This window comes from Tasmannia lanceolata, unplaced genomic scaffold (genome assembly GCF_043159265.1).
Source record: "Tasmannia lanceolata isolate RefF3 unplaced genomic scaffold, GAP_Taslan_0.1 ptg000002l, whole genome shotgun sequence".
NCBI lineage: Eukaryota > Viridiplantae > Streptophyta > Magnoliopsida > Canellales > Winteraceae > Tasmannia > Tasmannia lanceolata.
This window is the reverse complement of record NW_027518679.1, coordinates 14,862,332-14,876,177: the sequence shown is the minus strand read 5'-3', so window position 1 is coordinate 14,876,177 and position 13,846 is coordinate 14,862,332. Positions and strand designations below refer to the sequence as shown.

The 13,846-nt window shown below is 37.3% G+C and overlaps 1 protein-coding gene across 1 annotated transcript; it reads left to right on the top strand.

Annotated features, from left to right (window-relative positions):
- The first annotated feature begins 10,379 nt into the window (after window positions 1–10,379).
- On the top strand, window positions 10,380–12,942 carry LOC143878950 (uncharacterized). The gene is made up of 2 exons (XM_077381175.1): window positions 10,380–10,728; window positions 12,595–12,942. The coding sequence occupies exons 1-2, from the start codon at window positions 10,492–10,494 to the stop codon at window positions 12,775–12,777; spliced, it is 420 nt and encodes a 139-aa protein (XP_077237290.1). The 5' UTR covers window positions 10,380–10,491; the 3' UTR covers window positions 12,778–12,942.
- The last annotated feature ends 904 nt before the right edge of the window (window positions 12,943–13,846 follow it).

Genomic DNA, 13,846 nt, shown 5'->3' with positions numbered 1-13,846 from the left:
TAAAGAGGGAATTAAGGTTGATAGAGCCAAGGTGGATCTCATTGTCCATCTTCCATCACCCAAAAGTGTGAAGGATATTCGATCATTTTTGGGCCATGCGGGTTTTTACCGGTGTTTTATAAAAGATTGTTCTAAAAATGCTAGGCCTCTAACCAACTTGTTAGGAAAATATAAAAAATTTGAGTTTTCCAAAGAATGCTTCGATTCTTTTGAGTGTTTAAAAAATGAGTTAACTACGGCTCCCATCATTCGAGCACCTAATTGGACCGAACCGTTTGAAATTATGTGTGATGCTTCCGACTTTGCAATAGAAGCCGTGTTGGGTCAAAGATTCAATAAATTACCGCATGTAATCTATTATGCAAGTAGGACTCTCAATGATGCACAACTCAACTACACCACTACGAAAAAAGAATTCTTAGCGGTTGTGTTTGCATTAGAGAAGTTTCGGTTCTACTTGATTGGATCGCATGTGATAATTTATACCGACCATTCGGCAATCAAGTATCTTGTTGGAAATAAGGATGCTAAAGCTCGCCTCATTAGGTGGGTTTTACTTCTTCAAGAGTTTGATTTGGAAATTAGAGATAAAAAGGGTACGGAAAACTTGGTTGCCGATCACTTGTCTAGACTTCCTAATGCAAAGAATGACGAAGGTCCAATTAATGAATATTTCCCTGATGAGCAATTGTTTGCTATTTCTAGTGAGCCATGGTATGCGGATATTGTAAATTACTTGGTTACAGGTGCTACACCGGATCATTGGTCCAACCAAGACAAATACCGGTTTCACTCACAGGTAAAGTATTTCTTTTGGGATGATCCCTATTTGTTCAAAACTTGTTCGGATCAAATTGTCAGACGATGTGTGCCCGATCATGAGCACCAACCGATTCTATCTTTTTGCCATAATCAAGCCTGTGGTGGCCACTTTAGTGCAAAGAAAACCGCGCACAAAGTTTTACAATGTGGTTTCTATTGGCCAAGTCTTTTTAGAGATGCTTTTAATTTTTGTAAGGCATGTAGATCTTGTCAGTCATTAGGTAGAGTTACAAAGCGAAATATGATGCCCCTCAACCCGATCTTAGTGGTAGAAATCTTCGATGTGTGGGGTATTGATTTTATGGGTCCGTTTCCCAACTCTTTTGGAAACTTGTATATTTTGTTAGGTGTAGATTACGTGTCGAAATGGATTGAAGCCATTGCTTGCAAATCCAATGACCACATGGTGGTGGTCAAGTTTCTTAAAGAAAATATTTTTTCGCGCTTTGGTACACCTCGTGCCATCATTAGTGATAGGGGTAAGCACTTTTGTAATAGACCATTTGAAGCTCTTATGAAGAAATATGGTGTTACTCATAAGTTGGCCACCCCCTATCATCCTCAAACGAGTGGCCAAGTGGAGGTTTCAAATAGGCAAATTAAGCAAATTTTGGAGAAGACTGTGAATCCAAACCGCAAAGATTGGTCCATTAGATTAGTGGATGCCTTGTGGGCTCATAGGACGGCATTCAAGACTGATCTTGGTCAGTCTCCTTACCGCCTTGTGTATGGCAAAGCTTGTCACCTCCCGGTTGAATTGGAACATAAAGCTTTTTGGGCTATTAAGAAACTAAACTTTGATTTGTCTTCTGCAGGTGTTCAAAGGCGATTACAACTTTCTGAATTGGAGGAGTTGCGCAATGAAGCGTACGAGAATGCAAAGATCTATAAAGAGAAGACAAAAGCTTTTCATGACAAACATATTTTGAGAAAATCATTTCAAGAGGGCGAAAAAGTGCTTCTCTACAATTCAAGATTGCATATCTCTCCAGGTAAGTTAAGATCCCGTTGGGATGGACCATATGTGGTTAATAAAGTTTTCTCCCATGGTGCGGTTGAGGTTCTTAATCCAAGCAATGGTGAGATTTTTAATGTTAATGATCAAAGATTAAAGCCATTTATTGAGTTGTCAAAGCCGGATATGGAAGAGGTCATGGATCTCCATGAACCTTCCTATTCGAATCATGCCTAAACAAATACGGTACTTACCCTCCTTTCTATTTTTAGTCCTCATGTTTTTGTTTCTATTTTTAATGCCTTGAGGACAATGCATAAATCAAGTATGGGGGGGTAGCTTTTGGAAACTTTCTTTTCTAATCTTTTATATAGTTAAAGTTAGAAATTTTCTTTTCCTTTTATTTTTGGTATTTTTCTCAAATTAGAAAGAACTTGGTCTTCTTAAAAGGAACGTTGTTTTCCTATTTTAAGAAAGAAAGTTAGTGGATATTTTAATTTTGGAATTTGAAAATTAAAAAGAATACTTTCCTTTCTTAGTTTTGTTTTCTTTTGGAATCTTTCTTTTAAAAGGATTTGAATAAGAAATAGAAATAGAAACTTGCTTTTTATATGGTATGGTTAAAAAGGAAAGAAATGTTGAAACAAAAGAAAGAAAGAATGATTTTTAGAAAGTTTTCTTCTTGATTATAGTTTTGATTTGTAGCCTTTTTGACTTGAGCTATTAAGTCTGAAGGGTTTTTACGCCTAGTTCCTTAAAGCCAACTGGCTTGAGAGCAACTGACTGAAAACTCCCTACATGGGTCAATTAGAAAGCTTAATAAATCAAAGCATTGCACGTAATCAAAGGTAAAGTTTTGACTCATATGCATCAATGTCTATGACATATGCAAATCAAAGATTAGTCGGACACTGCTTAGTAGCCTGGGTGTTTGGTGCATGCCCTGCATGTCATTCATGCCAAAAGCAGTAGAGGATTACAAAAAAAAATAAAAAAATGAGTTATATTCTTAGAAACTATGGGAAAAGTTGAAAGTATGGTGGACCATATAAATTTGTATGTTTTCTACGAAGTTTCCGAATCAAATTCCTTTTATGGTACGATTACATTAGAGGCAATTTTAAGGGAGCAAAGTAGGACAAATTCAAAAGAGGATTCCTTGATTGAAATATCTTTTTAATTTTTCAACTTGGAATCGGATGCAAAGTTTAAGTATGGGGGTATTTCTGTTCTTCTATTTTGAGTAATTTATCAAAGAAAAAAGAATCAGAAATCTTTGGCTTTATTCTATATTTTGGATTTGTAAAAGAAAGTTTTATTTTTAGAAAGTTAAATTTTTGGAATTTTGTGCGTATATTCACTGCAAACACTCACGAGACACAACTCGTCCACTAGGGTAACCTAGGGGTTTAAAGGCTTGTTGCACATGCTAAGTGCAATCGTGATTCCTACGAATATGAGTTAGGATTTTATTTTGTTTCTATTTTTCTTTATTTTCTTCTTACTTGCTTGAGGACAAGCAAAGCTCAAGTATGGGGGAATTTGATGAACACATTTATGTGGGAATGATAGTGGTAGGATGCATGTATATTTTATATTTTAAGCGGTGCTACTAAGGTGTTTTTGTTGTTTTTGTTGTTTCAGGATTTTTATTGGAATTATGAAAGAAATTGAGCTTAACATATGAAAATAGTGAAGAAATGATCAATTGCCATGAGAATCCAAAGTTCTAAGATGCCTTAGTTGGCCGAATTGGCATGATGCTTTAGTAGGATCAAATTGATAATGCCACACCCCTTACTTTGCTTTGAAAGATGAAATTTCAAGGATGGATAATGAAAAACAAGAGAAGAGAAAGGATCTTAATTCAAATGGTTGATATTGAAATGATCAAGAGAGGAGAAGGGAATTATTTGTTGTTTATGTGCATTACAAAGGAAGGGATTTGCCATTTGCGAAAGTATATGGCATGGTTGCAATTCATTCGAAAGATAGGGACAATTTGGTCCTTTCATGCACATATTCCTCAACTTGGAAACTTCCCATTATTTTTCTACCATTTAGAAAGTTGATTGACAAAATAATTAGAAGGTTTTAGACAAACCTTTGGAAAGAAAAAAAATAGGAAAGCAACCCATGTGTTTTTTAGAAGAGATATAGAAAGCCCATTCAAGCCTTAATCGTGTCCTTTCATTTGTTTCCTAAGATTAGCTTATTAATCTCCACCTTACATCTTTTTCAATCTCTTAATTTAGCAACCTTTCTCACCCAAAATCTATATATCAATCTCTCTTGAACTCTCTCCCATCTTCTTGAATTTTTATTCTCGTCTCGTCTCGTCACGTCTTCAGAAGTTTTTTTATTTTTTTTCTAAAAGTTCAACGGACCATAACTTCTTCGTTTTAGCTCCGATTCACGCGTGGTCAGATCCGTTGGACTCGTATCGACGAGAGGAATCCGATCAAGGCTTGAAGAAGGACAATGATTCAACCATTGAAGTAGAAAAAGAATAAGTTTTTCTTATTTTGCTCTTTATTTTAAATTACAATTTGATGTATTTTTGCTTTCAATTTCAATTAAAGAAGAGTTCTTTTTATTTTCTTTTTCCTTCTCAAGTTCTTAATGGCAATTCTCTTATTTCTACTTTTTATTTTTGTTTCTTTGACTTTCTTCATGAGTAACTAAATTCTATATACTTGGGTTTAGAAGAAACCATAGGGAAGGAGAAAGGTTTTTAAATTAAATTTAATGGTATGGAATTAATGGTTTATAATTGTTGCATGCCAATCATTCATGCCATTGGCTTTCCCCTTTCGTATGAGTAATTTCTATGAACATTATAAATATTTATATAGCCTTTAAAATTGGAGTGTGTCTTTGATAAATTACTCATGGGCAATGACATCCATTGATCTTATTTCCCATAGACTAATTATCAAATATACAATTCAATACACAAAAATTATTTTAATTAATCAATCTAATCCAAGTCCATGGTGGATTCTAACCCTAAGTAATCTTTTATATTGAATTAAGGATTTTACACTGTTCCAAATTACTTTTGTAATTTTTCAATTTACTTAGGCCCTTAGAATTTTAGTTTTCTAATTAAATTAGATAAGTAGTCAATAGAGATCATTAAAATTCGGTACACTTTGCCTAAATTAGGATTTTAAATCAAAAAGATCTTAGTTGAATTTGATTCTTAGATTGAATAGAATATACGCTTATATATAGTGTTGGCTCCGAGGTCAAGTCCACGGAAATCCTGAGATTTTGCCAGGCAACATTATATCATAGCTAGTATTCTAATCGGTACAAGAATAGGATTGGCAACTAGATTTCTCTTCCCTGAGTTTGACCCGTATTTACACGATCCATGCACTTGCGGTTATTTAATTTCTCAAACACTTATATTCCAACACCACAATAATAGGATCAGACATTTTTTTTTTAAAAAAAGAAAAACTTGTGAATCTGTCCTCGCAGATCCCTTAGACATTCATTTTTTGTATTCTAAAGATTAGATTGAATCTTGCTTGCTTTTTGAAATAAGGGTCTATAGAACCAAGAGGGGGGTAAATTGGTTTTATCAAAAATTTATACCATTTTAAATTCAAGTATTAAACCTAATTGATTTTTTCTTCTCCTGATTAGATTTTCGTTAGTTCAAATAATATCAATATCAAATCAAAAGGAAATGCCAAACCAAACAAAAATGAAAGTGCAAGACAAGGAAGGAACACACCGATGTATAGTGGTTCGGGCAAAGCCTTACTCCACTCTTCTTGAGATCGTCCTCAAGGATTTCCACTATGTGAGACCTCCACGATGCCCGGCTCCGAGGTGATTACACTCTCAAGGGAATTAAATGAGGATGCCCTTCCACCTTTACAATGACTCTTCTTTTCCGCCGAGTTCTAAGCGCTACTCCTTAGGGTATTAAAAATAGGATGCCCTAACCACCTTTATAGTGAATAGTAGATGAAGATTGCTTGGCTTCTCTTGAAAGCTTGATGCACAATGAAGTCCCCTTGAGTGGTCTACACAATAGGTTGCAAATGAAAGCCCTAAATCCAAACTCTAATGATTTGCAAGTACAAGGCAAGTTTGGTGGAGAAGAAAAACAAAGGCTCAAGCTAAAAGGGTTTGCAAGTGCCGTTTTTTTTTTGCTTAAGAATGTTTTTCAAATTGTTCAAGTGAGATAGATGATCCCCTTGAATGTGTATTTATAGCCCTTTGAGAAGATATGATCGTTTGAGGGTGTGAGTATCAAAAGACACTAAAAATCAATTTTTAATTTGAAACCCAGCGGCTATTCTTTTTTGTTGTCGCGATGTTCTTGGAGTTCTGAGAAAAAATCTCGGAGTTCCGAGAGAATGGCCAGAAGTTGGAAAATCCTTACTGGACCATTTCTCAGAGTTCCGAGAAATTGTCCAGAGTATGAAATATACTCCCTGGACACTTTCTCGGAGTTCCGAGGGAACTCTCGGAGCTCTAAGAAAAAATCTCGGAGTTCCGAGAAGCCTAAAATCAATAAATTTTTCCTGATTTTGTTGCTGATTTATTTTGGGCTTTTAGAACTCAAATCTTATGATAATTTGGAATGTTATGAGGGTCCCAACATGTTGGTCCACCATATAACCATTCACTTAACCAATTAATTTTAATACGGGGAGTGTGGTTAGTTTTAAAAAAATACATTTGAAAGATTTTACCTTGACTTAGAAATTAAAGAGAGAGGATGTACAACAAGTCTAAATATGGTTACGCTCCTCTTTGGTCTTGGTCTTCATAGATCTTCTATGGTGTGCTTGCTTCGCTTGAGTGTATTAAGGTGAGCTCCACATTGATTGTTCTTCCAAGGTAAGTTGTCCCATGTGGTCTCTAGTTCCTTTGACTCTTGTGTGGTACATCTTCAAGCATGACCAAGTGATGTGATGGTTCCTTCTATGATCACCCTATCTTATCACAAACACTTCAAGGCAAATTTGATTAGTATTCAAAAACATAATCAATTGAGTTTAGAATCATCAAAACAAGATAGGAGGGGTAGACCCTTGGGCTTACACTTTCTCATCAATCCTAACACATTGACAGATAGCTTGTTTTGGGCTTTCAAATTAATTGACATCTGAGCTGAACATTCTTTTATGCTACTTTGGCCCATTTATCATCTAAATTAAAGGAATTTCAGCCCAACAGACCCTTTGCTCCCAGATTGCATAAACTTACCATTTAAATAAACTTGGTTTAAACCCTCTTTTTTTGAAACTGGTTTCTTCATCATCTAATTAAAAGATCGTACTCACTGTTTTGCATAGTTACAAGTGACTTTCGCAGGATCTCAAATCATTATTGTCTTTGACCCGCTATATTTAAAACTCATTTTAAAATCCAGAGCATCACTTATTATAGAATCAATTAGTCATTTACTTTATGCTTATACTTGTTAGAATCAGTTTTTAATATTGTTTCATTCATCATTGTAGCTTGTGCCCTGTTTACTAGGGCTGCAACTCGGGTCGGGCGGGTCGGGTTTTGGAGAACCCAACCCTACCCGAGAAATATCTCGGGTCGGGTCGGGTCGGGTTTTTTTTCGGAAAACCCACGATTCCCAAACCCGGCCCTACCCATGATAAATCTCGGGTCAGTTCGGGTCGGGTCGGGTTTTTTCACGTTAACGCAAATTTTTAAGGAAAATTCTTGTTTGGCAAGGCAACTCAACTCATAGAAGCAGAAATTACACTCACATTACACTTGAATCAAACAATGATGTAATTACACTCACATCACACTTGAATCAAACAATGCTGTAATCAAACAATGTTGTAATTACAATCAAACAATGCTGAATCAAACACTTGAATCAACTCAACTCATAGAAGCAGAAATTACACTCACATACAGTAACAGTGGGTGCGTGGGTTTTCACTTTTAACTTTGGGATAATTACATTTACACCTCCTCTAGTTTCTGACAGATCCACTTCCACCCCTATAGTTTAAAACGTGACAAATACACCCTTGTAGTTTCAATTTGTTTAAGGTTTGCCCCCTCAGCTGAAGGTACGTCCATAGATTGAAGGGTTAGGATGATCCGATGAAGCTGATTTTTTGGGCACACCATATCTATGTCAGGACCCATCAAATGAACGCTTTGGATCATCCAAATAATGTGGGCCCCTACCCGAATCCAAACACTACCAAAAAATCATCCAAATAATGTGGGCTCACATTGTTTGGATGATCCAAAGCGTTCATTTGATGGGTCCTGCAATAGTTAAGGTGTGCCCAAAAAATCAGCTCCATCGGATCATCCTAACCCTTCAATCTATGGACGAACCTTCAGCTGAGGGGGCCTACCTTAAACAAATTGAAACTACAAGGGTGTATTTGTCACGTTTTAAACTATAGGGTGGAAGTGGATGTGTCAGAAACTAGAGGGGGTGTAAATGTAATTATCCCTTTAACTTTTAACTAACAATAGAAAAAAATGTACATACTATAACTTATGTAACTCGGGTCGGGTCGGGTCGGGCCCCTTCAAACCCGGCTCGACCCGAGATTCATGCGGGCTTTTGAATGCTGAACCCGGCTCGACCCGAAACCCATGAAACCTGAACCCGACCCAGGCTATTTTCGGGTCGGGTCGATGCGGGTCGGGTTTTACCCGGCTCGAGTTGCAGCCCTACTGTTTACAAGGACTAGTCAAATAATCAAATTAATCTGTCTTGTTGCTTGCACTAGTATCACTTGCCATTAAATTCCCTACTTCAGGCTTTTGTACCATTGCATATTAGTTGATATATTTCATTCTGCTATAAAAAAATTAGTTTCTTGAGCATATTGCCACACTTGACCTGTTTCAAGACTCCTCTCACTTTGTTTTAAGGTGTTTCAGCTAAGTCATCTGTGAACTCTTGTTGTGCACGTTGAAAAACAAGTCAACAAATATCCTCACCACTGGACAAGCATCCTTGCCAAACCTTATTGTGAATTGTGCCTTGAACTTGCAACAAGCAGCGCGCCCGCGTGCTATACTGCTTAGATTGCCAAAAAAAATTCGCTTTGCTGGCATTGCAACTCGCCAATCAAGTAAAGTTCGTCTCGACAGGTTAGTACCTTAAATCTAGCCCTTAAATCCCAACCCAAACTGTTAGAACCCTCAATCAAGCCTTAAAGCCCCTTTTAATTGGATTCAAATTTAAAATTTAAAGTTTTTTAAAACTTTATAGTTTTCAATTTGGTTTAATATTTTGGATTAACATTCCCGAACAAAAAAATCTCAACTCCACAAAAAACATTCATCAACAAGAAGAAACCTATGTTGTGACACATGCATACGAAGACAAGGAAGTGAGCTGGAATCATTAGGAAATATATGTGAAAAAGACCAAAACGTTGTTCAATTTCATTTTGGTCTTTAATTTCCAAACAAAATCCCGCTTTGGAAGTGTTTTCCAATTTACAAATAAGCACTTTCGTGGATGAAGAATGATCAACTTTGACTAATTTATTCCGATCACCAATCTAGACCGTCCCTGTTGAATCCCTGAAAGGTTGGACTCAATCAGAGCCGTGAAAGTTTTCACAGGTAGCAAAATCCCACCAACCGATCAGTTGCCTGCAAAAATAAATAAATAAATAAAGGCATTTATATTTTAACCGTCCATTTGTAGGGCACAGATTATACCACTAGGATTGTTCTATCAAATCAATTTTGGGCCATCAGTGATACAAGTTGTGGGCGGCATATTGTGCACACCTCCACTTAGGCGATTGCATTGCAGGAATTTTCGGGAAAAGTTTGGAAAGGAAAAATATTTCTTAACCATCCTACTCGTTTTACACGGGAAAAGTACAAGCGAACCAATCCTATTCAACTTTTAATCCTACTCAACTTTTAGAGGAATCATCAATTTCAATTTCTGATGATACGGCTCATAATTAGCTACACGGGTATCATTTCCCTCTAAATTATGGAGAGAATAAAAATTCCAAGGAAAAATTATTATGGAAAGAAAAAAAATGCTATGGGAAAAATTTTCCTTTGTAAATAATTTTCTTGCAATCCAACAGGGCCTTATTATGGAACTTTTTTTTTTTGGTGTTTTAGTTAATTTGTGCCCATCCTATTCTACCTTTATCTAGAAGAATCTTCAATTTATGATGCTATCCCTCTAAATGGGCAGTGATATTCCCCGCCGCCCCACCCCCCCCCCCCCCCCCCCCCCGGATGTATATCCCCCGCCAGTCCACCCCCACTCCCCCTCTTTAACAGTTTTCGTCAACTTTTACGAAGGGGTGGAGAAGCAACCGTATCCCCTGGAAAGAAAAAGTTCCAAAAGTAATTTTTTCGTCCTAAATAATTTTCTTGCATTCCAAACTGGGCTTTAATGACCAGATCAGCCACGTGTCCGTTTAGACTAGGGCCCACAAAATTTAAAATTTAAAATTTAAAATAATTTTTGCTGATAGGACGGCGTTTTCGGAATTTTGACCTTAACTTTAAACCACTTTATTATGCGAATCCGAGATCCGTGAACTCCGCAAATCTTCACCGCCCATCTCATAGTTACCACCTTCCCCAGGACTCCTCTCTTCCTTTCTCCCTCTATAAATACTAACCTCTTTCTTTCCCTTGAGAAACCATCGCCTTCACTTCACTTTCCCTCACCTCACTTGCTAATTTCTGTCATTTTCCCTTTCGCCATGTCTGAAACGAAACACCACCACGGCCTTTTCCACCACAAGGAGGAAGAGAAACCCTCAGAAATGGTCTACTCTGAAAGCACTTACACCGATGATGGGTACGGAGGCGTTGATCAGTTGACCGAAGTCATAGGGGTGACCGAATCCGCTGTTGATTACAAGAAAGAAGAGAAACATTACAAACGGATGGAGCACATGGGCGAGCTAGGCGCCGCGGCCGCTGGTGCTTTTGCCCTGGTAAATATTGAGAAAATCTCTATATTTTTTTGGGAAATGTCATCAACACTGTTGTATTAGTGTTTTGATGAGGGCACACTCACTTTATTAAAATTACGGTATGCCCGCACCATAGGATGATACAACTGTCCATTAGATAGGCCTAGCCTAAATAGGTTGTGCCCAAAATTTAATTCCATAGGTCGATCCTAACCCTCCGATCTATAGAGGGTTAGGGTCAACACTCTAACATTCAGATCGAACTTTGGATCGTCCTGTGGTGCGGGCCATACCGTACTTTTTTTTAAAGTGAGGAGTGCCCTCATCAAAATACAGTAGTGCCGATAACAATTCCCTATTTTATTTTTATAACTTTCGCGTGTTTGGGATTAATATTCTTGAGTTTTTATATGATGGAAGGCCTTATAGTCCATTATTTCTGAAAAAGTACGGTACGGCCCATACCATAGGATAATCCGAACCGTCCATAAGATGTGACGCTCCAAAAATCATTTCCATAGGTTGATCCTAACCATCTGATCTATAAAGGGTTAGGATCAACCCTCTAATGTGCAGTCGCTCTAGTAGATATGATGGTTAGGATCAACCTATGGAAATGTTTTTTTTGGGCACACCCTAGTTAAGTTGTGGCCCATCTAATTGACGGTTTGGATCATCATATAGTGTGGGCAGTACGGTAATTTTTCAAAAATATTGGACCATAAGGCCTTCCATTATATAAAAACTCAATAATCATATGGTGTAAACCGTATGTTGGGATATTTTTTAGGGTGTAAGCACGGTGTAGTCTAGTATTTTTTAAGAGTACTATATATATGGCCCACTTCACGGTGTGATCTAAACTGTTCATTCGTTGGGCTACATTGTAAATAGTTGTGCCCCAAAAAACATTTTCATAGACGATCTTAACCGTCGGAGGATTAGGATAATCTTATATAAATATTTTTTGGTTCAAAACCTATTTATTGCCCAACAATGAACGATTTGGATCATCCCCTAAAGTGGGCCGTACAGTACTTACTAAAAATACTGAACTATAGGGGCTGCACCATATAAAATCTAAACGTTTGCTAGGCTAATGAATTTGGTTTTGCTGGTTGAATTTTTTTTCATGCGGGGGTATATGATATAGTGGTGGAGAATTTCCACCACTTCACCATCATTTGAACCACTTTTGTTTGCCTTTCCCTGAGATGAACTTTGTTCCCCCCTGAAATGCGAGTTGAAATGTCATTTATTATGAGATTTTATATGGCGAGGATGCAAGAAAACCAGTATGCTTCAGAAAGTACAGTGGGGCACCCTTCACAGGATGATCTTAATCGTTCATTCCTTGGGCCATAACGTAAATAGGCTATACTCCGTAGATCATCTCCATAGGATGATCCTAACCCTCTGATTTAAAGAGGTTTCTATTATGTAGAGTCCCTCAATAGATCGGAAGGTTAGGATCATCCTATGGAGATGATCTACGCAGTACAGTCTATTTATGTCATGGCCCAACAAATAAATGGTTTAGATCATCCTGTGAAGTGGGCCCCAGTGTTTGAGAGAGAGAGAGAGAGAGAGAGAGAGAGAGAGAGAGAGAGAGAGGCCTATATTGCCGGGCACTGTTCCAACCACGTTAGTTTATTTATTTATTTATTTTTTCTCTCTAAGCCAAACCCTTATTTTTTTCAGCCAAATGTTAAATCCTCAAAACTTGTTGAAGATCATCACGTCTCCAGAGACTTAGTTGAGCAAAGGCTCTTTTGAGTTATAATTATCTTAGTACCCTTTTATTGTCGATTACAAAACATAAGGATGACAATATTTTAACGGCTATTTAGCTGATATATTATACTTGGTTTTAACGGATTTTATCAGCATGAGAAGCATCAGGCAAAGAAGGATCCGGAGAATGCACATAAGCACAAGATCGAAGAGGAAATTGCCGCCGCGGCAGCCGTTGGCAGTGGAGGATACGCCTTCCACGAGCATCATGAGAAAAAAGAAGCAAAGGAGGAAGAAGAAGAAGCTGAAGGAAAGAAGAAGCACCATTTCTTCTAGACTCTCTTCTCCCTTTTACTACCAGCTTCTATTTATGAGATAGGTGTGTTTGCTTTATGGTTTTCTATGTAATAATGGAGTTGGTTGGTATTGTGTTTGCTGTAACAGTGGATATCCATATCAATATGTTAGTGCCCTATCTCTTCGTATCGGGTTTCTCTTTTCCTTTTTGATGGTCTTCTTCCATGTGAAATCTGTACTTTCTATTAAGTGATTGACTTAGCCGTGGGAAATCTCTTATGATATCACTTTAACAAGAAATGTTGCAACTTTAATTATGGTTTTTGGTAATCAATCACCTTTGGTGTCCACCTAGCCTGCAATTTACCTACCATGGAAGAAAATCTGTAGGCCTATGCCCTTTTCAATACATTTTTCAAGTGGCAGTCACGCTCACTTCAATAAATCTAAAGAAAATTATCCTTTTCGACCAAGTCCACGAAATTTTCAGAATAATTGATGAAGCAATTCAATGTCTAAGCTATTCTTATGAGTCCTATTTATCAAATGGAAGAAATTAGCTTGTAGTTTCTTGAGAGATCTAGAGAAGAAGAAGTCAAAGGGGAGATTAAAAGCAAATCGGTCAACCGGAAGATTGAAAGCAAATCTAACATACGTTGTTTGGTTGCGTAGGAGATGTGAAGGAGATTGCTGGTAAAAGGCGAAAAAATATTTGGTTGCAAGAAAATTAGCAGAAAAATAGCAAAAGATTACTCAGTCAAAATCAAAGCAAAAAGATTCGATTTGGGTGCCACCTCAATCGACAATGGCATGACAACTGCGGTGGTCAAAGTCCCCAAATTGGCTAAATAAGCTACAAAACAACAAAAAGCAAATCGATAGAATTTCATTCCCCGCTATTCTCCTAATAAAAAAGCAACCAAACAGAGCATTAGGATGTGTTTGGAGCATTGGAATGGAGATCCGATTCCAATTCCGCCTGATTCTTGTGTTTTGTTAAACAGAGGGGGAATTAGAGGGGGAATCATGCCAGAGTTTGTTTCTCGCCTCAAGAGATTGTATTCTGATTCCAACCGGGACATAATTGAATTTTTATTAGAATTTTTCT

What these genes read in the sequence shown, in the direction of transcription:
- LOC143878950 (XM_077381175.1), top strand. Translation starts at nt 10,492, where the DNA reads ATGTCTGAAACGAAACACCACCACGGCCTTTTCCACCACAAGGAGGAA. An exon ending in CCGCTGGTGCTTTTGCCCTG is followed by an intron (nt 10,729 to 12,594) that starts GTAAATATTGAG and finishes GGATTTTATCAG; the next exon opens with CATGAGAAGCATCAGGCAAA.